Source organism: Catharus ustulatus, chromosome 17, assembly GCF_009819885.2.
Source record: "Catharus ustulatus isolate bCatUst1 chromosome 17, bCatUst1.pri.v2, whole genome shotgun sequence".
Lineage (NCBI taxonomy): Eukaryota > Metazoa > Chordata > Aves > Passeriformes > Turdidae > Catharus > Catharus ustulatus.
This window is the reverse complement of record NC_046237.1, coordinates 2,271,934-2,299,504: the sequence shown is the minus strand read 5'-3', so window position 1 is coordinate 2,299,504 and position 27,571 is coordinate 2,271,934. Positions and strand designations below refer to the sequence as shown.

Below are 27,571 nucleotides of genomic sequence, written 5' to 3'. Positions count from 1 at the left end.
CAGGAATCCCATTGGTGCGGATGAAAGTCCAGCACCTCGGGCTGCTATAAATGCACCTTAGCTCGCCCGGGGGCCGGCACCGTGACCATGGGCGGCTGCAGCATCCTCCTCGTCCTGCTCCGCCGGATCCCCGGGCGCACCTGCGGCCGCGCTGCGTCCTCGCTGAGCGCTCTGCGACCGGCGGAGACCCTGCCCGGACCCCCCAGCTGGCCGCTCATGGGCAGCCTGCCCGATGTGCTCTGGAAAGGGGGGCTCAAGAGGCAGCACGAGACGCTGGTGAGATGGGGAACGAGTTGAGAATGGGGTGGGGATGGAGCGGGATGGGGTAGGATGGGACGGGATGAGGATGGAGCGGGATGAGGATGCTGCGCCGGGGAGCGCCCCGCACTCACCCCGTTTCTTTTTCTCTCTTTTTTCTATTTTTTTCCTATTTTTTTTGTTGTTTTTTGTTGTTTTTTCCGTGCTCCCCAGGCTCAGTACCACCGCAGGTTCGGGAAGATTTTCCGCATGAAGCTGGGCGCGTTCGACTCGGTGCACATCGCGGCTCCCTGCCTGCTGGAGGCTCTGTACCGCCGCGAGAGCCCCTGCCCCCAGCGCCTCGAGATCAAGCCCTGGAAAGCCTATCGCGACTATCGCGATGAGGGCTACGGGCTGCTCATCCTGTGAGTGGTACCCGCACATCCCGGCCGGGTGCGGGGGGTTCCGGAGACCGGGGGATGCTGCGGACGGCGGGTGCGCCCTGCCCGGCTCCACGGGGATCTGGGGGTCCCGGGCTGCGCTCCCGAGGGTGTTCGGGGCTCATCCCCCCTTTCTCGAGGGTGTTCGGGGCTCATCCCCTTCTCCCCCGAGGGTGTTCAGGTCTCATCCTCTTTTCCGAGGGTGTTTGGGTCTCATCCTCTTTTCCGAGGGTGTTTGGGTCTCATCCTCTTTTCCGAGGGTGTTCGGGGTTCATTCCCCTTCCCCAAGGATCCCCCGAGGGTGTTCGGGGCTCATTCCCCCTTCCCCGAGGGTGTTCGGGGCTCATCCCCCTTCCTGAGGGTGTTCGGGGCTCATTCCCCTCTCCCCCGAGGTGTTCGGGGCTCATTCCCCTCTCCCCCGAGGTGTTTGGGCTCATTCCCCTCTCCCCCGAGGGTGTTCGGGGCTCATCCCCCTCTCCTCCGAGGGTGTTCGGGGCTCATCCCCCTCTCCTCCGAGGATGTTCGGGGCTCATTCCCCTCTCCCCCGAGGGTGTTCGGGGCTCGTTCCCCTCTCCCCCGAGATGTTCGGGGCTCATTCCCCTCTCCCCCGAGGTATTTGGGGCTCATCCCCTCTCCCCCGAGGATCCCCGGTGGTGCCGTGGGTGTGATGGAGCATCAGCAGCGCGCACGCTGCGGGTTTGGGTTTTTTCTCTTCTCATTCTCCTTTGAGCTTTTCGCTGCCCAACCTCGCTGTCGCTGTGTCTTGCAGGGAGGGAAAGGACTGGCAGAGGGTCAGGAGCGCCTTCCAGAAGAAATTAATGAAGCCCAGGGAAGTTGCGAAGTTGGACGCGATGATCAATGAGGTACGGGGCTCTGAGGAATCCTCTCTCTGTCCCGCTGCCCTGGAAGGACGGGGAATTGGAGCAGATCGGGTTTATCTGCATGGCTTTATTTACTCCACAGTGACAAAACCAACCGGATCATTCAGGGAATAACAAGTCCAAACTGACTGCCAGGGTTTGAAACCCACAGAAACCTGGAAAAATAGGATTATTCCGCAAGGATACAGCCTCCTGCAAACAGCTTTTCCCTGCTTCTCCCGCATTCCCTTCATTCTTGCGCTGTCCCCTCAGGGAGCACCTCTGTCCTTAACCTCTGTGCTGCTGGGGCAGTTCGAGGAGCGGTGATAAACACCTTAATCCTCAATTGTGAAACCCCAGCGCTGTCCCGAGTGAGCGATTGCATCCCTGCGAGGGAAGCGCAGTTCATCGAAGCACCGCACTTGTGTCAAATCCAAACCTTTGTTCGCACAGGGGGAAGTTGAATCTTGTTCCAAGAGCAGGGAACAAAAGAATTCCTCTCATGCAAGATTGTTATCTGCTACAAGGGCGGCTGAAATGCTGAATTACACCGGATTTTTATTAGCTGATGTCATTTTATTCCCTTTTTTTCTCTCTCTTCTGTCCACCGTTTAGGTCCTGGAGGACTTTATGCACAGAATTGATGAAATTTGTGATCACAATGGGCGGATGGAAGATGTCTATTCAGAATTCAACAAATGGTCTTTTGAAAGTGAGTTGGATTTTGCCTGAGTGTGGTGCACCTGCCAGGGCACTGCAGTTAAAATATGATCAGGGATGAATGTGTTGGCTCATTATTTCCAAACTCTCAGCTCTAATATCATGGAAAAAAGCTGCAGAACAGCCAAAATTATCGACACAACTATAAATTTCTGCGTGGTTTGTAAAAATTCAAACATTCCACTGATTTATAAATAAAAAAAATTGGGGGGATTAATCCAGAGTGGGATCAGATAACTCACAACCTTTTTTTTGTCCATCTGATATTTGTTAATTATCAGCAGTGTGCAGGATCAATGAAATATTCCAATAAGAGAGTGTTGGCTGTAGGCAAAGATTGGAAAATCCTATTTGCAATGTTTGCATTGGGATTGGGAATGATTTACCAAGACAGAGCCACATCCTTAGAGTCCTTTCAGAGCACACTGAGGAATCTGCCAGGTGCACAGGGCAGAAAGTGGCTCAGGGATTCCCAAAATAAAAAATAAAAAATAAAAAATAAAAGGGGTGGTTGGGTGTTTGAAGCAGCTCTGCCAGACCTGGTTCCTCTCTGCAGCCTCTGGACTGAGCTCCTCAAAGTGGTTTTGGTTTTTTTGGTTTTTTTTCCACTGTCAGTGGTGAAGGCTGCTTTTGGAAAGGGAGAAATAGAAAATAACAGCTTGAAAAGAAAGAGGGGAAAAAAAGGAAAGTGGAAAGAGGCGGAGTGTGGGATCTGCCGTGTTTGGGAGGGGTTTGTGGCTGTGGGGAGGAGGAGGGAATGCTGAAGGTTCTTCAAGCCCTCTTCTCCTGCCACTCGGTTTTCTTCAGTAAAGTCACCAAACGCCCAGCTCTGCTGCTCATGAGGGGAGCAGTGCCAATCCTATTTGTGCAGAAACTTTGCTGTGAGGGCCCCTGGGCTGGAAACCCTCGCTGGGGCTGAGGCAAACAGGCAGGAGGTGTTTGACAGGTGCTGCTCTGACTGGTCTGTACCCAGGAACGTTTTCAGAAGGTTTCTCCAAGCCATTCCTTGATGATAAACAATGCATCCCACACACCCTTTGGTCTATAAATTTAATTATAATATTGCCTAACAACAGGTATCTGTCTGGTGCTGTATGGAAAGAGGTTTGGCCTCCTGCAGCAGGACGTGGAAGAGGAAAGTCTGAACTTCATCAAGGCTGTAAAAACGGTATGGGAGATTCTCTGTGGGGCTGTGGTGATTTCTAACCCCTGCTGTCAATGAGAGGGAGAATTTAAAGGAGTCAGCTGGGAAAAGCAGCTCAGGTTTCTGTGCTGTGGATCCAAAACATCCCCAGCTCACCCTGAGCCTCTGCATCCTTTAAGGAATGGCTGAGTCTGGCAGGGAAATGCTGAGGAGGAGAATTGTCATCTGGGCTGGTGCCTCTGCCCCCTGTGCCACCCTGCAGGCTGGCACTGCTGCTCTGAGTGCAGACCCTGGGCTTTGGGGTACAGCTGTGTGCCTTTGGGGTTCCTCTCTGTGCCTTTGGGGTTCCTCTCTGTGCCTTTGGGGTCAGCTCTGTGCCTTTGGGGTCAGCTCTGTGCCTTTGGGGTTCCTCTCTGTGCCTTTGGAGCTCCTCTCTGTGCCTTTGGGGTTTCTCTCTGTGCCTCTGGGGTTCCTCTCTGTGCCTTTGGGGTCAGCTCTGTGCCTTTGGGGTTCCTCTCTGTGCCTTTGGAGCTCCTCTCTGTGCCTTTGGGGTTTCTCTCTGTGCCTCTGGGGTTCCTCTCTGTGCCTCTGGGGGTCAGTTCTGTGCCTTTGGGGTTTCTCTCTGTGCCTTTGGGGTTCCTCTCTGTGCCTTTGGGGTCAGCTCTGTGCCTTTGGGTTCAGCTCTGTGCCTTTGGGGTTCAGCTCTGTGCCTTTGGGGCTCTGAGCACAAACCTGCCTCACTTCAGCCAGCTCCCAGCCAGCCCTGCTCAGCTTCCAGCTCTCATGGACACAGAGGGTGCCAGCAATCCCCTGTGCCACTCTCAGCAGGATCAATGGGATGCATTCCCAGCTCCTGCCTGTCCCTGATTTTCACCTCACTACACTGAGACCCATCCTCTCTGTCCAGGATGCAAAATCCACCAGAATTTTTGCCTTCCTGGAAAATTCCCCTACTGTCCAGCCTGCTGTTGCTCAGGCATTGCAAGCAGATGATTGCAGGGATTAAAGGGAGGTTTCTCTTCCCCCACAGATGATGGCCAATTTTGGGATGATGATGGTGACCCCCGTGGAGCTGCACAAGGGGCTCAACACTAAAGTCTGGCAAGCTCACACCAAAGCATGGGATGATATATTCAAAACAGGTCATTATTTCACCCCAGTTTATCTCCTTGCCTTTAGCTCTGTCTTCTCCTTGCTGGAATTGGTTTTTTCACACTTGTTGCTGTTAATTCCTGCCTTCAGGACGGATTAAAATCCTTTTCTGTACCTAAACCTGGATTTATTCCCGTGTGGGAGCAGTTTTAGTGACTAACACCAAGGTTGTGGGGCAATATCCCATTCCCAGGGAAATCCCAGGATTCTGGGATGGCAGTGCCATGGCACCACTTTAATTACAGTAAATTAAAAATTTATAATCTCTTTAAAGGTAAGGGTAGAAATAAAAAGGGACTTCCCTCAGACTCATTTTATTGAGGAACAAGAATTGTTCATGCAGCAAAAAGCTGTTTGTTAAAAAAAAATTTAAAAAAGAATTAAAGCTTTTCTCAGCAACCTGCAACACAGTTGTAAATCTTAAAACCAGAGGTAATTTAAATAATAAGGTGCAGTTTGGCTTTTTGACAACATTTTTTGGCTATTTAAAATGAGTTTTCCAAGGTTAAAAATTACTCAAACTCCAGATGTGAAGTTTGTATTTTTAATATTTTTTTTAAAGTTTCATTAATTTAAGCAGTGAGTGGCATAACTAAAGGTTGGGAAAGCTTTTGGAAAGTTGTAACACTGAGATATTTCCCTTGGGCTTTTGAGTCCCAAGGATTTTTACCCTGCCAGCCACTCACTCATTTTATTGCTGGTTACTTTATGGGCTTTAGGAATGACACTTTCAACCAGTTTTGCTCAGAAAAACCAGTTTGACACCTTCACTTAAAATGAGTAATTCCTTACAGGAACTGGTTTTAACAGCTGGGATATTCATGAGCAAAATCTGTTTATTTTTATTTTAAAAAACCCCCAGCATGTGGAAATTTGGCATCTCTTTGTGCCCTTCCCTAGTAAACCCAAGGTTTACATTTCCCCTCGGGGGTTCTGGGTGCTAAATCCCTTTGATTTTTTAACACCTTGATCCCCTTTGAAAACCCCAGGTAATAAATTTTACACACTCGTGTTTCTGTTTGCTGAATATTTCCCTCAATGTGTCACTGATTTCCTCCTCTAATTTAAGAGAGTGGAATTCCTGAGAGCTCTCAGGACTTGAAAAGTGATTTTTGGGATGGAGATTTTTGTCTGAAAAGTGGAAACACCATTCTTTATTCCCGACCCAGTGCTGAGAACACAGCCCAGCTTGGCACTCCTTTCACATCCTGTGTGAGCAACGTGGGTTTTGTTGATTTTTTGGGATTTTGAGGGATTTTCTATTTATTTATTTATTTATTTTCTATTGATCCTGCCCTCCCCAGCCAAACACTCCATCGACTGCCGGCTGCAGAAGCACTCAGCCAACCCCCAGGAGGATTTTCTGTGTGACATCTACTCGGGGGGACAGCTGTCCAGGAAGGAGCTGTACGCTGCCATCGCCGAGCTGCAGATCGCGGGCGTGGAGACGGTAACCGTGATTTCACCAAGGTTTTATTGATAACAACCCCCCCCGAGCTGCAAATCACCTGGGTGCTGATATAAAGATGATTTCAAAAAATTTTCATTGCCAACAACTCCCCCTGAGCTGCAGATCACCGCGGTACTGATGTAAAGATGATTTCACCAAGGTTTTATTGATAACAACTCCCCCTGAGCTGCAGATCATCTGGGTGCTGATATAAAGATGATTTCACAAAGGTTTTATTGATAACAAGCCCCCCTGAGCTGCAGATCACCGGGGTGCTGATGCAAAGATGATTTTCCAAAGTTTTAAATTCCTCCCAATTCCCCCCTGAGCTGCAGATCACCTGGGTGCTGATGTAAAGATGATTTCAAAAAATTTTCATTGCCAACAACTCCCCCCTGAGCTGCAGATCACCAGAGTGCTGATGTAAAGATGATTTCACAAAGGTTTTATTGATAACAACTCCCCTTGAGCTACAGATCACCGGGGTGCTGATGTAAAGATGATTTTCCAAAGGTTTCAAATCATTCCACTCCCTTCTTACCTGCAGATCACTGAGCTGGAGTTGGTAAAGCTGATTTTCCAAAGTTTTAAATTCCTCCCAATTCCCCTCTGAGCTGCAGATTGCTGGGGTGAAGACAGCAAAGCTGATTTTCCAAAGGTTTCAAATCATTCCACTCCCTTCTTACCTGCAGATCACCTGGGTGCTGATGTAAAGCTGATTTTACAAAGGTTTCATTGCTCCCAATTCCCTCCTGAGCATAGATTGCTGGGGTGGAGATGATAAAGCTGATTTTCCAAACGTTTCAAATCATTCCAGTTCCTTCCTTACCTGCACATCACCTGGGTGCTGATGTAAAGCTGATTTTCCAAAAGTTTAATTCCTCCCAATTCTCTCCTTACCTGCAGACTGCTGAGGTGCAGACAGCAAAGCTGATTTTCCAAAGGTTTCAAATCATTCCAGCTCCTCCCTGAGCTAAGATGGAGATGATAAAGCTGATTTTCCAAAGTTTTAAATTCCTCCCAATTCTCTCCTGAGCTGCAGATCACCAGGGTGCAGACAGTAAAGCTGATTTTCCAAAGGTTTCAAATCATTCCAGTTCCCCCCTGAGCTAAGATGGAGATGGTAAAGTTGATTTTCCAAAAGTTTCAAATCATTCCAGTTCCCCCCTTCCTTCCACAGCCTGACCACCAGCACACCTGGCAGTGAGTTAATGCTCAAGTGGCCTCAGTGGCCCAAGTGTAAATGGATTTTTCCCTGAAATTCCTGTATTTTTACCCAAAATCCCCGTTTTTTTACCATAAATCCTTGCATTTTTACCTGCAATCTCTGGATTTTTAATTCTGGAGGACAACTGAGACTGCTCATAACCCCTCAGGCTGCCAAAATTCCATCAAGCTGTGCCCAGCCATAAACGTTGCTTTGAACTTTGTGCAACTTCTTCCTTCTGTCCCTCCAAAAGGAGGATTCAACTTTTCTTTTTGCTTTTTGCAGACAGCCAACAGTTTGCTGTGGGCTCTGTACAACCTTTCCCGCAACCCTCACGTCCAGCAGAAGCTTTTCCAGGAAATCCAGAGAGTTTTGGGTGCCCAGGAGAGCCCAAGTGCTGAGAGCCTGAGGAACATGCCTTACCTAAAAGCCTGCCTGAAAGAATCCATGAGGTGAAACTCCCAAATCATTCCCAAAGCAATCAACAAATTTTTTTAACCAGTTTCTCTGCACAAGTCAGAAAAGATTTTCCAGCAGACAGAATTTTGTTCATCTTGCTGTCTGAGGTGGAAAAAAAGGGATAAAAGGAGGGAAATTGCTGGGAATTTAACCCCTTGTTGTCTTTCCCTGCAGATTAACCCCTTCAGTGCCTTTCACCACTCGCACCATCGACACAGAAATGGTCCTGGGGAATTACATGCTGCCCAAAGGGGTAAGCCAATTAATTCAGTCCATTGGGGTGTTTTAATTTATTAATTTATTAATTTATTATTTGCCATAAACCACATGAATTGTTCATATTCCAGTTTCAAACTGGCTTTGCCACAGTGCCAGCCCCAGGATAGGGAGGGAGGGATTGACCCCAAGGATTCCCAAAAACACAAACCCAGCACCTTCAGTGCTGTCAGAAATACTGACCTGAAATACTTTTGATGTGCCATTCCATTTTTTTAATTATTTTTTCCAAATTCCCCCATGATTCTCTGAGAAAACCACGACCTTTTCCACGTTCCAATGAATTTTTTGGGAATTACAACTGCTGAGTTGTTCCACCCTGCAGGGCTGGTGTGTGACGAGCTCCTCTCCCTCTTCCTTCTGTGCAGACGGTGCTGATGATCAACAGCCATGCCCTGGGATGCAGTGAGGAGTATTTCAGGGGCTGGGCTGAGTTCAGCCCCGAGCGCTGGCTGCACAAGGGCTCCATCCTGCCCTTCTCCCACCTGCCCTTCGGCCTCGGCAAGAGGATGTGCGTGGGGCGGCGTGTGGCGGAGCTGCAGCTGCACCTGGCCCTCTGCTGGGTAAAGTCCCGAAAAAAGGGAATTTGGGGGAGGGTTTGTTCCTGCAGATGATGGGGATCAACATCCCAGCACGTCCAGATGGTCCCTAAATGCTGTGTTATGGCAAGGAATTGGATAAACACCCCAAAAAAAGGGAATTTTGAGAGGATTTTGTTCCTCCAGCTGATCAGAGCCCAGCACAATGACAGGGGTGTTTTATTCCAACTGGTCCCTAAATGCTGTGTTATGGCAAAGAACTGAGTAAACACCCCCAAAAAAAGGGAATTTCAGTGGGGGGTTGGTCCTCCAGCTGATGGGGATCCAGACCCCAGCATGGGCTTTTATTTCCAGCTGATCCATAAATACTGTGTTGTGGCCACAGACAGGGAGCTGGGTAAACACCCCTCAAAAAAAGGGAATTTTGGGGGGTTTTGTTCCTGCAGCTGATGGGGATCCAGAGCCCAGCACAATGACAGGGATGTTCTATTCCAACTGGTCCCTAAATGCTGTGTTATGGCAAGGAACTTGGTAAACACCTCAAAAAAAGGGAATTTGAAGGGGGTTTGCTCCTCCAGCTGATGGGGATCCAGACCCCAGCATGGGCTTTTATTTCCAGCTGGTCCCTAAATACTGTGTTGTGGTCACAGACAGGGAGCTGACTAAAAACCCCAAAAAAGGGGAATTTTGGGGGTTTTGCCTCTCCAGCTGGTCAGCCCCAGAGCCCAGCACAATGACAGGGATGCTCTATTCCAACTGGTCCCTAAATGCTGTGTTATGGCAAGGAACTGGGTAAACACCTCAAAAAAAGGGAATTTGGGAGGTTTTGCTCCTGCAGCTGATGGGGATCCAGAGCACAGCACGCTGATGGGGATGTTCTATTCCAATTGGTCCTAAATACTGTGTTGCGTCAGGGAGCTGGGTAAACACCCCCAAAAAAAGGGAATTTTGAGAGGATTATGTTCCTCCAGCTGGTCAGACCCAGAGCCGAGCACACTGACAGGGATGTTTTATTGCAGCTGGTCCCTAAATACTGTGTTATGGCAACGGAAAGGGAGCTGACTAAACACCCAAAAAAAGGGGAATTTCGGGGATTTTGCCTCTCCAGCTGATCAGCCCCAGATCCCAGCAGGCTGACAGGGATGTTTTATTCCAGCTGGTCCATAAATACTGCGCTGTAGTCATGAACAGAGAGCTGGGTAAACACCCCAATAAAAGGGAATTTTGGGGATTTTGCCTCTCCATTGATCAGCCCCAGATCCCAGCACACTGACAGGGATGTTCTGTTCCAGCTGGTCCGTAAGTACCGCGTGCTGGCCACGGACAGGGAGCAGGGTGAACACCCAAAAAAAGGGAATTTTGGGGGTTTTACCTCTCTAGCTGGTCAGCCCCAGATCCCAGCACACTGACAGGGATGTTCTGTTCCAGCTGGTCCGTAAATACCACGTGCTGCCCACGGACAGGGAGCCGGTGGAGACGCTGCACTCGGGAATCCTCATCCCCAGCCGGGCGCTGCCCATCGCCTTCCAGCCTCGGGCAGGTCGGTGCAGCTGCTTTGGGACCTGCTCTGGGGTTTTATTCTGAAGTGGGAGTGTGAGACAACACATGTTTATCTGCTCTTGGTTCTCACAGTGCCAGAACCATGCTGGTTCTTTATTTTAACAGGAAATATCTCATATTCTGCACAGCTCGTGGCTCTGGAGTTAGTTTAATATCCACATTTTCATGCATGATGCAGATAAAAAAACAGGGAATTCAACACATTGTACCCACTGCTGCAGAAAATAACAGCCAGTGTTTTGTTAGAACTTCTCCACTGCATTCCCAGAAGATATTTCCTGGAAAACAGCATTTGAGCTTGAGCCTCAATTTGCAGATTAAAAAGAAGCCTTAATGAAGGAACTTCTCACTACAGAGTTTGGATAACAAAACTCCATTTGAGGCAGAAGGATGAAGAAAAATCGATTTGTAAATAGTCATGCAGTGCTGCAACTTATTTTGAATGTAGAATTTTCTCTTTCACAAGTTTATACAAACGAGCTAACAAAACTTACTGTGCAACAGCCTAAATTGAGAAAACAACTCTCTGATCTAGAACTAAATCCTCCAAACAGAAATCAAGGATTTCAATCCTTTCAATACTGGTGAAGATTTTTTTTGTCAGCCAATACCACAGGAAAAAAAGAAAAATCTGAATATAGTATAATCTGAATATTCACTCCTTTCACTGAAGTTTGTTCAGTGCTGTTTGATTTGACATAATCACTATAAAGATTCTTTTTTTGTTCAATACAGGCTGCAAAAAATAGAGGAGAGCCCTGCTGCTGCCTCCTCTTAAAAGAGAGACATCAGCTGTGGAAGTCGAGCTCTGGAGGCTGCAGAAGAGGAACTGGAAGGGAAGAGAAGAATTTCTGCAGAAGGGAAGGGAAGAACTGCACCCTTGAACTGCTGAGCCAGGAACAGCTCCAGGAAAAGCTCCCAGACTGTTCTATGGGCAAAAATGTGCTTAAAAGGAGAGAAAACCACCAAAAGCTTTCATAGAGCTGTGGGAACCCAGGGTTTGGTGCAGCTGAGGGGCTGGACAGGGCAATGTTCAACATCCCAGTTTGGGCAGAGCTGCCTCCAGTTTGGACCAGTCAGCCCTGAGTGGCCCTGGCAGCTCAGAGTGGAGAGCTGGAGGGAGAGAACACTGCTCATCCTTCTGAGTGCATGAGGAGGGAGCTGGAAAAGGCTAAAACAGGGCTGGAAAAGCGGGAAAATTAATGAAATAAATTTTATTGGCATTCTGCACTGCCTGGGAAGGAGGGAAATAGGGAAAATGCACCTGACAGGATTTATGGCTTTGAGCAGTTGTAATCTCTGACAATCTCTGTAATCTCTGATTCCCCATGGATTTCCATCCCTCCAGCTCCTGCACAACCCATTTTATCCCACTTTTATTGGAAAAATCTCAGGGGCCTTGCACTGCATGAGAAGGCCTGACCCAGAAATGGAACCAGGGAACCCTGTGGGTTCTGCCTCTGAGGAATGATGATTATCCCAACAGGATATTTCCACGAGATCCATGGCACAAAACTGTGCTTCCAAGAACAATTCCCTGGGAAATGAGGACCCTAACCATTTCCAAGGGCTCATTTCTTGTGGAGACTGCAATATCCAAAGGTTCAAATTGTCACTGCCCTGCTTGCAATGCTGGATTTTGGCTGCCATGCTCACTGGTTTTACACTTTTGCAATTTCAAGTACAGTTTATCTCTCTATATAACCCTGAATTTATTTTTTTTACATGCAAGTTCTTTGAATTTGTTGGTCAGTCTCTTGTTTTTCATTTGTTTGTTCTCTGTTATGCTCAGAGGTGTAAATGGATCCCCATAACAACGTATAAAAATTTGTGCATTGTCTGAATATTTCTAGGCAGTTTTGTAAGAAAATAAAGAGTTCTATTTTTTTTTCTCTAGAATTAGCCTTCTGTTATTTATTTTAAAGTCTTTACAGAAGAGGTTTTGCATCCTTGGCACAGTCTGAACACATTTCTGCCTGGCATGGAGGTCAAGGGGTGGGATTGGGACATTTCTCTGCCATTGGGACAAGATAAAATCCACACAAAATTCTGAGGAAGCATGAAAGCAGCCTGAAATTTTGCAGAATCCAAAGAAATGATGCATATTTTCAAAATTCCATTGCTGGCAGATGAGGGTGACACTGAGACAAAGAGCTGGGAAATCAATCCCCAGGGAGCTCGTGCTGAGGTGCAGGTCCATGTTGGGCATCTCCCCAAAATCCTGGGACAAAAACCCACACAAAACCTTTTTTCCCAGCATTATAAATTAATATTTATTGCACTAGAACCAATGGAGCTGTGCCAATATGGAACAACAGTTTGTTCAATCCTGGGCATCTCTCACAGCTCACAAATGTTCTGATGGTTTGATTTTCAGAGGGAGAATCGGTGTTATCAGCTTGAACTGCCCTTGGCAGCCTCCTTATCAGCTCTTTCGAAACCCTGATTGCCCCTGGGCAGTAAATCCCGGCCGACATTTACTGGACTGCTCAGGATTTTTGTTATTCAGACCCAGTGGACTCCGAGATGCACACGGGTGCTGCTGTGAGGGAGGTTTTGGTTGATTCTGCACCAGCTCAGGGACAAATCTGGGCTCTCTGCTGGGTGACCAACAGCCCAATCACCACTGACCTGGAAAATTGAGTTCCGGAGTCTTTGGGGATTTTCAGGTTCCTGAAGTTTCATTAATCTCCTACCCCCGAGTAAATGTGCAAAGCAATTTGCTTAGGAAATAGATAATTATCAAACAACACAGATAATGAATGACCCAGCCAGACTTCCACATCCAGAGCTTTCTTTTCCCTCCTGTTTCCGGAGCAGAAAGCCAGCAGGATTAATAAACACCCAAAAACCTTTTACCCAGCAGGACAAACCCAGTGCAGTCCTCTGCTTTGAAAGGAGCCCCTCATTCAGAATTTCCATTCCAACCCCTCTTCCCTGAGATCATTTCCTGCAGTCACCCCTTGGATGAAGGTTCATTAATGCAATTAATTGGCCTCCACATTCTCTGTCTCAACAGGGAAGGGAGTGAGGTTTCCCTGTCCAAAAGGAAGCAAATTCTGTTCAGCCTTTGGGCATTTGGAATTGAAAAGGCAGAGTTGGAGCCAACAATTCATGGTTTTTTTATGGATAAGAGTGCCAGTCTTCAGGCTGACAATCTGGAATTTTTGATCTGAGAAGCTGATGTTCCTCAGGTTTATCTGAGATAAACCCCTGCAGAGGGATTTGGGCACCCTGCCCTGCTCTCCTGGGTGACAATGCTCAGGTTTGTCCCCTCCAGCCTTTGTGCTCAACAATGCAGAATTCACATCTCTGTCAATACTTTAATCAATGCTGCAAAATAACCCAAAATCTAAAAAAATTAATTCTGTGGATTGTTCACAGCTGAAGTTCATTTCAGGACAAATGTTGAGAATGTCCCATCCCTCGTTTTAAAGATGTGAAACTTCATTTATAATCAATGGCACTGCACGTGGGTGGGTGGGTTTTTAATGAGTTATCACTCAGAAATGGGGAAGGTTGGACAATTTTCAGTCCTTTGTGGCTTCATGGAAGAGTTGTAGCTTTAGCAGAAAAAGCCGATTTTGGCTTCAGATAATTGAAACAAGAGGTTTATTGAGATTGAAGCTACCAGCAGCTCATTAATCCCTCACCCTGCATGTGTGAGTTCCTCTGAGAATTGAGCATTGACAGCTCAAGGTGTGGGTGGCTCCATTCAATTTATTTTTTTTTAATGTCTCCTTTCAGACAAGGCTTGGAGAAAAATGTGAATATTATATTATGAAAATGAGCATTGTGCTTATTCACTTCTATTTATTCTTGGGTATTTTTGAGTATCAGAGTTGAAGAGAGTGAAAACCAGAGAGTTTTTCTCTCCTGTCTCTTCTCCTAGAGCTTCATTAATGCCTCATACACCTCCTGTATGGATTTTATCTCCTGTATTCCCATACCTTTGTAGCAGAGGATGGACTACATTGAATTTCAGCTCTTGTCCAAGGTTTTTATCTCAGTTCTGTGATCTTTGAGGGATTTGGAACAACCCAACAAATTAAACTTCAGCTGTAGGACTTGGATGCAGAAGGAATTTTAGAGAACTTCACATTGTAGGGTTTGGATGGACCTGAACACTTCTGGAGCAACAATTCCTGACAGGAAAAGCAACAACCATAAAACAAAATATTTTTCTCCAAAGGACAATGTCAAAACAAGTGTGGAATGGAATGTGTTTAATAACCAGGGAAAATAATCCTGTGCTTTCTTGGGCACGTTCCTCTCAACAAGTTCCAACTCTTTGCCTCTAATTTTGCAGACGTTGAGAGAACTCCAGGCAGTGGGAAGGGAAGGGAAGGGAAGGGAAGGGAAGGGAGGGGAAGGGAAGGGAAGGGAAGGGAAGGGAAGGGAAGGGAAGGGAGGGGAAGGGAAGGGAAGGGAAGGGAAGGGAAGGGAAGGGAAGGGAAGGGAAGGGAAGGGAAGGGAAGGGAAGGGAAGGGAAGGGAAGGGAAGGGAAGGGAAGGGAAGGGAAGGGAAGGGAAGGGAAGGGAAGGGAAGGGAAGGGAAGGGAAGGGAAGGGAAGGGAAGGGAAGGGAAGGGAAGGGAAGGGAAAGCACTGGAGTCAGCTGGCAGGGACAGCAGCAGGGCAATGAAGGGAGCCAGGAGTACAAAAACCACCCCAAATTGGAATCTGCATGTTCCTGGTACTTTACCCTCCACTATCAACTCCCCAAAGTGGGATGGGAGTCAGAGTCTGGTGTGATTCATACTCTGCTGGACTGTGTGCACACAAAAACTGCAGGGAATGCTGCAGGTGCTGCTGCAGGGGAGCTTCCAGCAGCACACAGGAAAAAAGTTCTCCAGGTTTAATGGGAATGATGGAAGGGGCTGTTTGAGGAGCCTCAGGCTGAATGGCTGTGCTCATTCCAAGCTCCCTCAGAAATCCCTTCATGTTATCTCAGCTCAGCAGCAGGAACCACGGGGAGTTTGCAGGTGGGGCCATGCCTGGATCAGGCTCTGTCCCAGTTTTCTCCAGGGCAAAGGTACCCAGATACCTGCCCAGGGCTCAGCCAGGAGCCACTGAGCCATGGGCAAAGGCCACCCTGCCCAGAGCTGGGAGCTGCTCTGGTGCCCTGCTGGGATCCCAGCTCAGCCTGCAGCCCCAACACAATCCTCACACTGCTGGGGTCCATGAGCAGCAAACAGCACAGGGGAAAACCTCAGCTGAGCCCAAATTTTGGCTGTTTTGAATGGGAGCAGAAGCAGAATGAGGAGCAGGGTCCTGGGCAGCACAGCAGGATGGTTGGGATCATCCACACCTTGGGCTCTGCCAAGGTTTGGTGCTCTGGAAGAATCCTCTCTTCCCTCTGGCTGTGTTGAAAGCCAGAGCAGCAGAAGGAAAAGCTTTAATTCACACCACACCTTGTAAATTCAGCATTTCAACACAAGTGAAAGCTTCAAAGCACACTCCACTAAAATAAAATAAATCAGCAGAAGAAAAGTGGAGATATTTTCTGTGCAGAACACAAAGTTCTCAACGACACCCTGGGCATTGTCATTGGGAGCTTCCACTGGGGGTGGCACTCAGGGCTCTGGTTCAGGTGACAAGGTGGAGATTGGGCACAGGTTGGACCCTTGGAGATCTTTTCCAATCTAAATTCATCTGTGATTCTGGAATTCAAGACATATGAAGGGAAGCTGGCTCCATAAGGGATCAGGCCTTTGGTTTTCCTACAAAAATTTAACGTTTCAAAGTTCACCTCTAAGTGCTTGCTCCTGGGAGGGTTGATAAGAAGTGCAGGCTGAGGGAGGCATTTGCAGGGGAGTGAAATATCATTTTATCAGATTTATTAGCTCCAGAATGAGTGGTGCATCCTACCTGTCCATTAAATACCTATTTGTGTGCAGCTTGGGAAGGATTTTTGGGGACAGGAAGAGCCACAGACCCACATGAAGAATTCAAGCCCTTATTTGTGAGGATATTTTATTTATTGACCTGTTTATAGAGGATTTAGATTTCATTTAGACCCCGTGGGCAGCAATCAATGGGAGTTAAATTCTGAAATGGAGAGAGCTGGTCCCTGGGGGAGCTGAGGGAATTTCTGAGGTGTGGTTTGCTCAGCTGCAATAAAAGCCCTTGGAGATTGCACCCCAAGGAACTCTGTGGCTCACAGACCGACTGTGAACCCGTGTCCTTCACCCCCTTTGGTGACAGGATCCTGGGACTTTGATCAGACAAAAACCTTTGTGTGCAGGGCTGTTTTTAGCAGGGTCACAGGGCTGCTCTGGCTCAGCAGAGCTGCTGGAACCAACAGTGGCACCAGTTTGTGTCTGGGATGAGACCTTGGGGCTGGAAACCACCCCATGGGCAGCCAAAGGAGCCAGGAACACCCCAGGAGCTCTCCTCAGAGAACTTCAGATGCTGAATAATTTAAAATCATTTAATTTGAGATGGTTCTTAAATATTAAAGTGAAATTAAGCCACATAATACCAGCAGGATTTTATTATTGTTTTGTTCTAAACACTAAAATTTCACTTTGGATAGGCAAGAACCTCTCAGGGACTTCCCTCCTGGTTGGAAGGAGAAAAGAACTAATTGTAAAAGTTGTTTTTGTTGCTGAACAGTGGGAAAACAACTTCCCAGCACAGGGCTGGGCTCAGAGGGAAGCAGGCAGGGAAGGTGTGTCCCCAGACACGTCCCAGACAGGACAGAAGCTCCAAACACACTTGATTCATAACTCTGCAAAGTTCTTCTTGCCCAAAGGCAAGAATTGAAAGGGAAACTCATTGCTCAAAGAATCAGAGTCAGCTGAGAGCCAACAGATAAGCCCTGCAGTGGGGGAAGCACATCCAATGAATGGAATAAAGGTTTAAAAATAGCTCAGGATGCTGCCTGAGGAGGAGTGGTGGCTGTGCCAGATGTTTGATCTGTGCTCTGATCCAGCAGCAGGGCTCTGGCAGGTGTCCTCACACACACACAGGGGATTTTGGAATATTCAACATCCCCTGGAGAAGCTGCTGCTTCCCCCTGAGCCCCTCTGGGGTTGTGCTTGGCACCCAGACTGGAAAACATTTGTTTTTTGTCAAAACGTTTGTCCAGGAAGGATTTGTGATGTTTCTATTTATGGGAGTTAATGGCATTCAGGGGGAAAAAAACAACAGCAGGAGCAACTGGAATTTCTGGGGGGAATGAGAGCCCCTGGGCAAACAGAGAAGTGGGAATCTCATTTAGGATAAAGCAGGGGGGGCACACAGGGTCAGAGCCACACTGGCCATGCTGGAGGACAAGGACAACCAGGTTTGTCATTTTTCTGGACAATCCTGAAATTGAAAATTCTGTATTTCAAAGCCTGATGGAAGCAAAGGTGTTTTTTTAGCAAAACACATCAGCTGGATGCAAACCCCATGGGAAGGAATCTTTTGGAAAGCTTGGAGCTGTTTTGAAGATTAGCTGGGCTGTTACAGGAGCTTCTCTAGGACAAAGATTTTTCTCCCAGCCAAGCTCCAAACCCGTAGTTTTCAACATTATTATATCAACAACTCTTCATTTTGATTTTGAAAGGGCATTTCATGGAAACCAGCTCAGTCTCACGGCATGTTTTGGTTTTTAGAAAGCAGCTCCACCCAAACACCTTCAGGCACAGCACCTTTAAATGGTGTGAAAACCTTGGACAGTCTCGGCTGAGCAGGAAAACTTCACTCTGCCAGAAGCTGAACCTTTCTGATGTGTGGGCAGCACTTCAATTTTCAGAAATATGCAGCCATTTCTACCTTGCTGCTCTTGCCTGTGCAGACAGATTCATTTTCAGTTGTTAATGCAGAGATAGAGCTTTGCTTACCTGGCCTGAGAGCCAGATTAATTAGGCAGGGCCAGTCCTGGGGGAATCCTCTCCTGAGCCACTCCAGCAGTTTGTGCAGGGCTTCATCATCCTCTCAGCTTGCACAGAATAAATCATAAATAATAAAATAAATAATAAAAAAATCATAAATAATAAAATGGTAATAGTAAAAGTTCTAAGGGAGCAGCCCATAAAGTTAATTCTGTCATTATCAAAAGCAGGGGCTCCTCTGCTTCCTCTCACAGTTGTCTCCTCTCATTTCCAGATTTCCCTGGTGCCCTTGGTTGGGAATTGAGGATCCATTGATTCTCACCCTCAGGGCTCATCCCTCCCCTTCCCTCCTGGAATCCCCAATTTCTGTCATTTCCTGGGCTGTTCTCTCAGCCTGCCCCAGCTCCTGGTTTGGACAGGAGCAGAAAACACCTTCACTCATGTCCATCCCAGCCCATCCTGGGTTAGAGTCAATAAAACACTTTGGAATATCCCTGAGCTTCATTTCACCCCATCAGCTGAAAAGCTGGGGTGAAAAAAAAAAAAAAAAGATATCTATAAATTTGGAAATAGAGGCAAAAGAGATATTGTAAATACACTAGCTGATGGTTTTTAAGCACTTTTGTTCCATGGCTTCTGAGGAATTGGGACGTGAGTGTCAGGGATCAGTCAGTTAGTGTAGTATGTTACAGCATGTGGGGTTTTGTACTAAAAATAGTTAAAGTTTCATCAGGGTTGGACTTTTGTGTGTCTATTTTTGGCATCCCTCGGTAGGAGAATGCACTGGGTGAACCTGCACTCCCACCCTGAGCTCTGCTATTAATAGCAGGGGTTAATGAGTGACCAGTGCAGGGCATGGGGTGAGGGGAGCCCTTCAAGCAGAGCCCTTCCCAAGCTGACACACAAAAACCTGCCAGGACAATATTTAGAGAAATGATCTCCCAATCCTATTTATTCTCTACAACTTCACAAAAAATTTTCAGCTAGAACTGCTCATGTGTTGGATTTCTTTCTCTTTCCCTCTCTGTCTCACCAAAAGCAGAAGCATCCTGAATCCCACACCCAAACCCTGAGTTTGCTTTTTCAGTTATTCCCCCACCCACCCATCCCATCTCCACATTGCACAAACTTTCAGGCCTGGGTTTGTTGCTACCAACACAAACATTGGGTAGGCAGTGGTGTGAAAAAGCCTCACTGATTTTTCTTTCATATTCTTGGGCAACCTGGTAGGAAAAAGGGAGATTGGCTGGGAGGAACAGATTGCAAAAGTTGTTCCTCCTTCTTACCAGCAATGAACTGCGTGATCTGGGCTGGAATAAATTCCTGCTGGAGAAGGGATGAGTGAGTTTGCTGGGATTATCAGGCTTGCCCATGAGTAAGGGCACTGCCCTGGCAATTGCTGATCTGATGGAAAATAGTTCCCATCTTTTATCTTTTATTGGATGCTATTAAAGGTGGGAAAAAAACCCCACAGAATCTCTGAGCTACTTCCTTGGCAGGGGTAGAGCCCATTTTAGCAGCTGGGTGATCCAGAAAGCTCTCAAGGAAGTATAAAGATGTATTTTATCATGGTGTGGCTGCTCTAAACACCTTTTCCAGCAGAATTCCCTGGGGATGCAGGTTGGGAATGCAGCAGCAGGAGCTGACAGTCCTGGCTGTGCCTCCTGCAGCCCTGAAGGATTTGCTGAGTGAATGAGCTGCTCTTCCAAAAAACACCTCCAGCCCTGGGGAAAACACAGAAGGCAAGCAAACCCAGCTGAGCCCAGAGCACAGCTGCAGAGGAGTCCCTGCTGTGATAAGGGAGAGGCCAAGGAGTGCAGCCCAGCCCAGCCCTGCAGTGTGAGCCTCTCTGAAATCCTGGGCTTCCAACACCCCTGCCCTGCCCTGGGGCTCCAGCACAGCCTGCAGCAACAGCAAAACTGCGTTTTCATGTTCTCCCTTCAATTGGAAATTTGGAGAGGAATATTTGTAACACTGGGGTTTTTTTCCTCCCCTGAGAGTGGCCTTGAACTGTGCAAACTCTCAGGTTAAGTGCTCAATTAAAAGGTCAGATTATCCAAATACAAAACTGAAGTGTCAGGCAATAATTGTCCACTGGCCTCCGTTACCTGGGGGGTCATTGCACACTGACCCATCACCTCTGACCCAAACTGGGGCAGGTTTGCCCTTCCTGGCAGCTCTTGAGAGCCCCTGCACACCCAGAGCACCTCTGCAAGCGTTTCATGGGGAAATTCGCAGGATACACAAATACAACAAAGATGCTTTTAGAATTCCTGAGAAAAAAAACCCCAAAACTAGTCCCTATTTCTCACCAGCATTGCAAAAAGTGACATTTAAGTCACAGAATATTTCAGCTGTTACTAACACTTGCTGAGTAAATCTCATTTTACGGAATGCGCCCACAATTTCCCTTTGGGATTTCTGCTCTGACTCAACGCTCCAAGCTCATTATTCCTGACCCAGACCTCAGCTTCTGTGGATGCTGTGTCAGCCTCCAGCAGGGACAGTGACACATGGAAATCATTCCCTCTGAGATGCCTGCTCAGCAGCACTGGGGAGGAATTCCCAATTCCTCGCTGTGAGGGTGAGGAGGGGCTGGGATGGAATTCCCAGAGCTGCCCCATCCCTGGAGGGGTCCCAGGCCAGGCTGCAGCACCCTGGGCACTGGAAGGTGTCCCTGCCATGGCAGGGATGGATGAGCTTTAATGTCCCTTCTTTTACAGCAAAGAATGTGAAACCCTACGTCAGAAATGCATCTCTAGTGACAGAACACACTGATTGTTTTATCAGCAAAAGGGAGACACAGAGATGTGAATTGCACAGGGACTCCAACTTGCACCTGATGTCTGGTGTTTTACCTGCAAAAGATTGTGAACTTTGCTTTCTTTAAAAAAAAAAAAAAAAAGTGGGGAATCAGTAATATTGTATATTTTTTGTTAGATAATAGTCTAAGGAAAATAAGAGGTTCAATTATATGTTGTGCTCATGCTTTTGCTTTGTTTGCTTTCAGTAGTGCAGCTTTGCCAATTTAGGTAAATTCTGAAGTAACTTCATTAATGCATTAAGTTTAAATACATTAAATAAATGTCTGTCCAACACAATCCCAGAAAATCTCTTTTCACTAGTTTAGCTCTCCTTGTAGTTACATTGTCAGTGTAAATCTGTGTGTGCTGTGCCATGATGGTCGTTTGTCACTGAATGAAGCAGGTGGAGTTTGCTTTGATCACCAGGGGGAAGGAGCAGGGCTGGCCAAGACCCTCCTAAAGAGCCAAGAGAAAGACTGGGGCGGCCTCTGTGTTTGCCACCAGGAGGAATTTCCAGCTCTGTGTTTGTCCCAGCAGAATTTCAGCTCTGTGTTTGCCACCAGCAGGATTTGTAGCCCTGTATTTGCCCCAGGAGGATTTTTAGCTCTATATCACCAGCAGATTTTCAGCTGTGTGTTTGCCCCAGCAGATTTTAGCTCTGTGCCACCAGGAGGATTTTTAGATCTGTGTTTGCCCCAGAAGAATTTCCAGCTCTGTGTTTGCCCAGCAGATCTCCAGCCCTGCTGCTGGGGGCACTGAGCAGTGGGAGCTGCAGCAGCCCCAGCCTGGAGCTGTGCTGTGTCCCAGGCTGTCCCTGCTCACCCCTGCACACCACAGGTGATTTCCAGAGCTGGTTGCATGGGTGGATCCTGTCCTGGAGCTGTGCTGTGCCCCAGGCTGTCCCTGCTCACCCCTGCACACCACAGGTGATTTCCAGAGCTGGTTGCATGGGTGGATCCTGTCCTGGAGCTGTGCTGTGCCCCAGGCTGTCCCTGCTCACCACAGGTGATTTCCAGAGCTCACTGCATGGGTGGATCCTTTCCCTGGGCTCTGGACGTGCTCAGGTGAGAGCTGGGCTGGTCCTGCCTCTGCCCTCAGCCACCCCAGGGTGCCCCATGATGCAGAGATCCCCTTGTCCCTCGTGTGTCCCCTCTGGGAGCCGCATTCCAGCTGCAGAAACATTAACCAGGTGTCCTCTGTCAACCCAGCCCTGCAGGAGCTGCAGGAGCCCAGACCCTGCTGCTTTCTGGGACAGATCCTGATAAGGGCTGTCTGATCCCCTCTCAGAGTCACAAACACATAGTAGGAACACAGGAAAAAAAAAAAAAAGCTGTAAAATATCCATTATCCTCTTTTTTTTTTAGAATTTTGTGAGCACACATCATCTCAACACAATGGTAAAAATCCTTCCTGAGTCACTGCTGGGTTTGTTGTGAGGCCTGAGTGAGTGAGCCCTGACATATGAGTCACCTGCAATCATTAACCACACCTGAAAACACCAGCACGGACTCTCTGACCCCAGGGAACAAATTTAACAGCACAAAAACTTCATTTGAGGAGGGAAAAAAAAAATGGAGCTAACTTTAGAATGAGACTGCTGAGAGCAAACAGTGGCAGTGGCTGAGCCAGCCTGAGTCACGGGCTGCATTCACCTCCCTCCACCTCTGCCTGCACAAGAGGCGTCTGCAGAAGGATTTCCATGCCTAAATTGGGTTTTTGTACAAAATGGAAACAAAGGGATGAAGCTGGAGTAGGAGTCAATCATAACAGCTGGTTCTGCCTAAAGAGAGAAATTTGATAGTTAAAGAAATGCTTAAGTTACTCCTGATGACCCAAATATCAATGTTCAAATCAACTTTTCTTGGTTGAATTCCTTTATTTAAAAGACAATCACAATGACAATCTAATGTTTTAAAGGATGTGTGAGTATGTCCCTGACCTGTTGACACCCACACGTTATTTTCACAGCTGGGACTTTGGATTTTACTCCAGATGCTAAAAACAAACCTGCCCATGAGTCTGTCGTGGCCAGAACAGCCCTTGTGAGCCCAGCTCCCCCTCAGCACCACAGGCTGTCCTTTTATCAACACCAGGGCAGCAGCAGTGCTGCAGCAGCACGGAGGGAACCCAGAGGGCTTGGAAAGATTATTCCTTCCAGAGCTGGCAATTAAAGAGTAGAAATGTCACTTCCAGTTTGAGCTGCACAAACGTGCACGGGCAGGTGCTGCTCATCGTCCTTGGCCAAAGGGAGAGCAGCACAGACAGAAATTCCTTTGCAGGAGAGGGCTGGAAAGGGCTGGAAGGCACAAAGCTGCCTGAGAGCTCCTCATTTTGGGTCCCAAATTCTCAGAAATGTAGAACTGAGGTTGATTCTCTCAGCACACCTTCTCCCAGGGAGGAAAAGGGTCAGAAAGTTAAAAGTGAGGTTGGTGATGCTGTGACACCTTCTCCCAGGGAGGGAAGGCAAGGCAGGGAATTCTCCAGCCCTGGAAGCTGCAGGACACAGAGGCCAGAAGGAATTGGGAAAATAAAATAATGTTCAGAACATCTCAGCCCCTGCTGAGGGTGGGAGAGAGGGAAGGGAAGGGAAGGGAAGGGAAGGGAAGGGAAGGGAAGGGAAGGGAAGGGAAGGGAAGGGAAGGGAAGGGAAGGGAAGGGAAGGGAAGGGAAGGGAAGGGAAGGGAAGGGAAGGGAAGGGAAGGGAAGGGAAGGGAAGGGAAGGGAAGGGAAGGGAAGGGAAGGGAAGGGAAGGGAAGGGAAGGGAAGGGAAGGGAAGGGAAGGGAAGGGAAGGGAAGGGAAGGGAAGGGATTAATTTCCCATTTTGGGATAAAACGCTGGGCTAGCTGAGCGCAGAGCATTTCCTCGCTGAGCGCGGCTTAACGCCGCCACCTGCTGACAGTGCCGGGCATCCCGGAGCGTCCGTGGGTATCCCTGAGAATCCTGGAACACCCCTGAGCATCCCGGAGATTCCATGGGTATCCTGAGCTTCCCGGAACATCCCTGAGCATCCCAGGGCATCCCGGAATTTCTCTGAGCATCCTGGAACATCCCCCAGCATCCCTGAATTTCCCTGAGCATCCCAGAACTCCCCCGAGCATTCCCGAATTTCCCTGAGCATCCCTGGCCATCTCTGCCAGTTCCAGCTGAGAACGGCAGATTGAAAGCTGCAATTGCTTTTCACAAGTGGGTAAAATAAAGGGGAGAATTAAATGTCACATGAGGTGAATCTCCTCCGTTTAAATCTCAAAAAGTGACATTTGGGGCTGAATCCAGGAATAACTGCTCCAAGCTGCATCAGACCTAAAAATCTTCCATTATTTTTATTTTCTTTGAACCAATTTTGAGTTCAGGTGTTGCAAATTAAAATGAGTTATCTGAGCTCCTCACCTTCTTCAGCACAGCTCTCACTTCTGCACTTTTAAATATTTAATTGAGTCACAAAATTCCTATTGGCAATGTTATCTCCTTCAAAACTGTAGAGTATTGCTGGATTTGGGCATAATGGATTTTACTGCCAGGGAGTTAAGTGGGGCTGCAGATCCTCAAATTGCACCCTGAATTCTGAATAGTTGATGTTTCCTCTTTGCCTCTTTTTTGCAATATCGACAATTTTCTCACCCTGATAATTACCCTTCTAAATGCACTCAAAGCCAGGCACCACTGAATCAATAAAACAACAAAATCCCCAGGGGTGGTTTTATTTTTTTGTTGGTTTTGGTTTTTTGGGGTTTTTTTGTTTTGTTTGTTTTTTGGTTTTGGTTTTTTGTTTGTTTTGTTGTTTTTGTGGTATTTTTTGGGTTTTTTTTGTTTGTTTGCTTTTGTTTGTTTTGTTTGGTTGGTTGGAGTTTTTTGGGGTTTTTTATAAGTTGTTTTTTCCATGAAACAAGTGATTTCACAAGCCAGGAGGATTCCCGAGTGTCCCTGTGCTGCCCCGGTAATTAATTGGTAATTAAATCCCTCCCTGGCAGGTGAGATGGACAAGGTCGCTTTTGTCCCTTCTGTCCTTGTCCTCTCCGTCCCCTCCTGGTCTTTGTGGCATCCACCCACGTGTCCCTTTGGTCCGTGTCCCCTCTTTCCATGTTCCCTCCATCCCTCCATCCCCGATCCCAATTTCCCTCCATCCCCGATCCCAATTTCCCTCCATCCCCGATCCCTGTTTCTCCACATCCCGGTGGGTCCCGGGGAGGGTCCGGTCGGAGGATAAAGAACTTCACGGCCCGAGCGCCCCCGCGCTGCCATCTCTATGGTGACAGTGAGGACGGGGACCCCCAGAGCCCACCCGGCCCCCCCATCCCCAGCGGGACCCTCCGCGGCTCCGTGCGCGGCAGTGCCAGGCGGCCGCTCATTAATGAGCCCGTTAATCACCGCTAGTGGGGTAATGAGGGGCTGCCCGGAGCCCGGCTGTCACCGAGCGGGGACGGGGACAGGGACAGGGGGACAGCGGCTCGTGGGGCTCAGGGGACAGCACGGGGGTGGGGACAGCGGGCAGGGGGAGCTGCGGGCAGGGCGGGGAGTGCGGGATGCGGGGAGGGACGGAAGGAGGGAATGGGGCGGGATGCGGGGCGGGATGCGGGGCGGGATTTAGGGCCAGATGCAGAGTTAGGATGCAGGGTTGGTTATAGGAGCGTACCTGGCGGGGCGGGATGCAGGAGGGATACAGGGTGTGGTGCAGGGTTAGATTCAGGTTTGGGATGCAGGCGGGATTCAGGGTTGGGATGCAGGCGGGATTCAGGGTTGGGATGCAGGCGGGATTCAGGGCTGGGATGCAGGCGGGATTCAGGGTTGGGATGCAGGCGGGATTCAGGGTTGGGATGCAGGCGGGATTCAGGGCTGGGATGCAGGCGGGATTCAGGGTTGGGATGCAGGCGGGATTCAGGGCTGGGATGCAGGCGGGATGCAGGGTTGGGATGCAGGCGGGATTTAGGGTTGGTTACAGGAGCAGGTTCTCCCCCGCTGCCTTGCGGATCCCCACCCTGCGCACGGGCTGGGAGCGCAGGGACGGCTCCGGCCCGGGGCTGCTCGCGGGGGGGGCGGAGCTTTTGGCAGCCACCGAGTCGTGGGTCTGCAGCAGCGACTGGGACACACGGGCGGGCACCGCGGTGTCCGGCAGGGGGACACGCGACACCCACGGGACCCCACGGGACCCCACGCGACCCCCACGGGACCCCACGCGACCCCACGCGACCCCCACGCGACCCCACGCAAACCCACGCGACCCCCACGTGACCCCACGCGACCCCACGCGACACCCACGAGACCCCACGCGACCCCCACGTGACCCCACGCAACCCCACGCGACCCCCACGCGACCCCACGCGACCCCCACGCGACCCCACGCGACACCCACGAGACCCCACGCAAACCCACGCGACCCCACGCGACACCCACGAGACCCCACGCGACCCCACGCGACCCCACGGGACCCCCACGCGACCCCACGCGACCCCCACGCGACCCCCACGCGACCCCACGCGACCCCCACGCGACCCCACGCAAATCCACGCAAACCCACGCGACCCCCACGTGACCCCACGCGACCCCACGCGACCCCACGCGACCCCACGGGACCCCCACGGGACCCCACGTGACCCCACGCAAATCCACGCGACCCCAAGGGACCCATCGGGACCCCCAGGCAAACCCAGGCGAACCTACAAGACCGACCGGCACGCGACCGGCACGCGACCGGCACGCGACCGGCACGCGACCGGCACGCGACTGGCACGCGACTGGCACGTGTCCGACACGTGTCCGGCACGCGACCGGCACGCGACTGGCACGTGTCCGGCACGCGACCGGCACGCGACTGGCACGTGTCCGACACGCGTCCGACACGCGTCCGGCACGCGACCGGCACGTGTCCGACACGTGTCCGGCACGCGACCGGCATGCGACTGGCACGTGTCCGGCACGCGACCGGCACGTGTCCGGCACGCGACCGGCACGCGACCGGCACGTGTCCGGCACGCGACTGGCACGTGTCCGGCACGCGACCGGCACGCGACCGGCACGTGTCCGGCACGCGACTGGCACGTGTCCGGCACGCGACCGGCACGCGACTGGCACGTGTCCGGCACGTGTCCGGCACGCGACTGGCACGTGTCCGGCACGCGACCGCCACGTGCCGGGGTCCCGCCCCCCCCGCCCCCCCCCCCCCCCGGGCCGTTCGGTCCCGCAGGATCCGGGCCAGCTCCGCCGCCGCTGCCCGCGCCAGGCGCCCGATGTCCCGCAGGATCTCCGGCACCAGCGCCAGCTTGTCCCCGCGCACCGCCTCCAGCTGCCGCTCCTCCGGCCGCTCGTGCGCCTGGGGACAGCGGGGACAGGGCAGCGCTCCCCGCGGGCGGGTGACCGCGTTCAGCTGCTGCTGCGGGGCGCTGCAGAAGCGCAGCAGCTCCTCCACGGCCGCGTCGTGCCCGGGGCACTCGGGCTGGGCCGGGGCCGCGCGGGGCCGCAGCGGCAGCAGCGCCAGCGCCGCGCACAGCGCCAGCACAGCGGCGGCGACACGGCCGCGACAGCGGCGACACGGCTGCGACAGCGGCGACACGGCCGCGACAGCGGCACGGCGGCACCCGCGTGTGCGCGGCCACCCAGCGCCCCTGTGCGCACCTGGGCTCACCTGTGCTCACCTGTACATACCTGTACACACCTGTACATACCTGTACACACCTGAGCTTTGAGCTCCAGGGCAGCTGCGGGAATTCACTGCTGGAATTGTCCCAGGTGATCTGGGTGAGCAGGAAGCACCAGGACAAGGTGCCCAAGTCTATCAGTGCCTTTTCCTGGGAAAAGTCCTAAGAAAATTGAAGAAAATTTGGGCTTTTCCCTCAGCCCAAAACCACGAGGATGGGGAAAAAAGGGTTCCAAAGCAGCAGCTGCAGCAGGGCAGCAGTGTGGGCACAGC

The 27,571-nt window shown here is 50.0% G+C and overlaps 1 protein-coding gene and 1 long non-coding RNA gene across 4 annotated transcripts; one reads left to right on the top strand and one right to left on the bottom strand.

Annotated features, from left to right (window-relative positions):
* On the top strand, window positions 1-11,203 carry LOC117004541 (1,25-dihydroxyvitamin D(3) 24-hydroxylase, mitochondrial). Of its 2 annotated transcripts, XM_033075344.1 has the most exons (12): window positions 1-276; window positions 472-662; window positions 1,447-1,540; window positions 2,153-2,249; window positions 3,334-3,425; window positions 4,432-4,543; window positions 5,858-6,003; window positions 7,496-7,662; window positions 7,844-7,922; window positions 8,314-8,508; window positions 9,913-10,024; window positions 10,780-11,203. In XM_033075344.1, exons 1-12 carry the CDS (start codon window positions 88-90, stop codon window positions 10,791-10,793), a joined length of 1,488 nt encoding a protein of 495 aa, XP_032931235.1. In that variant the 5' UTR covers window positions 1-87; the 3' UTR covers window positions 10,794-11,203. The 2 variants fall into 2 exon arrangements, with proteins under 2 accessions (XP_032931235.1, XP_032931236.1); XM_033075345.1 differs by lacking the exon at window positions 10,780-11,203 and having other exon boundaries at window positions 9,777-9,967.
* LOC117004542 lies at window positions 8,268-27,571 on the bottom strand. 2 transcript variants are annotated; one of them, XR_004419635.2, is made up of 3 exons: window positions 27,327-27,571; window positions 17,875-17,972; window positions 8,268-8,340 (listed from the first exon to the last, which is right to left on the bottom strand). It is a non-coding gene; the product is annotated as an uncharacterized LOC117004542 (long non-coding RNA). The 2 variants fall into 2 exon arrangements; XR_004419636.2 differs by having other exon boundaries at window positions 27,337-27,571.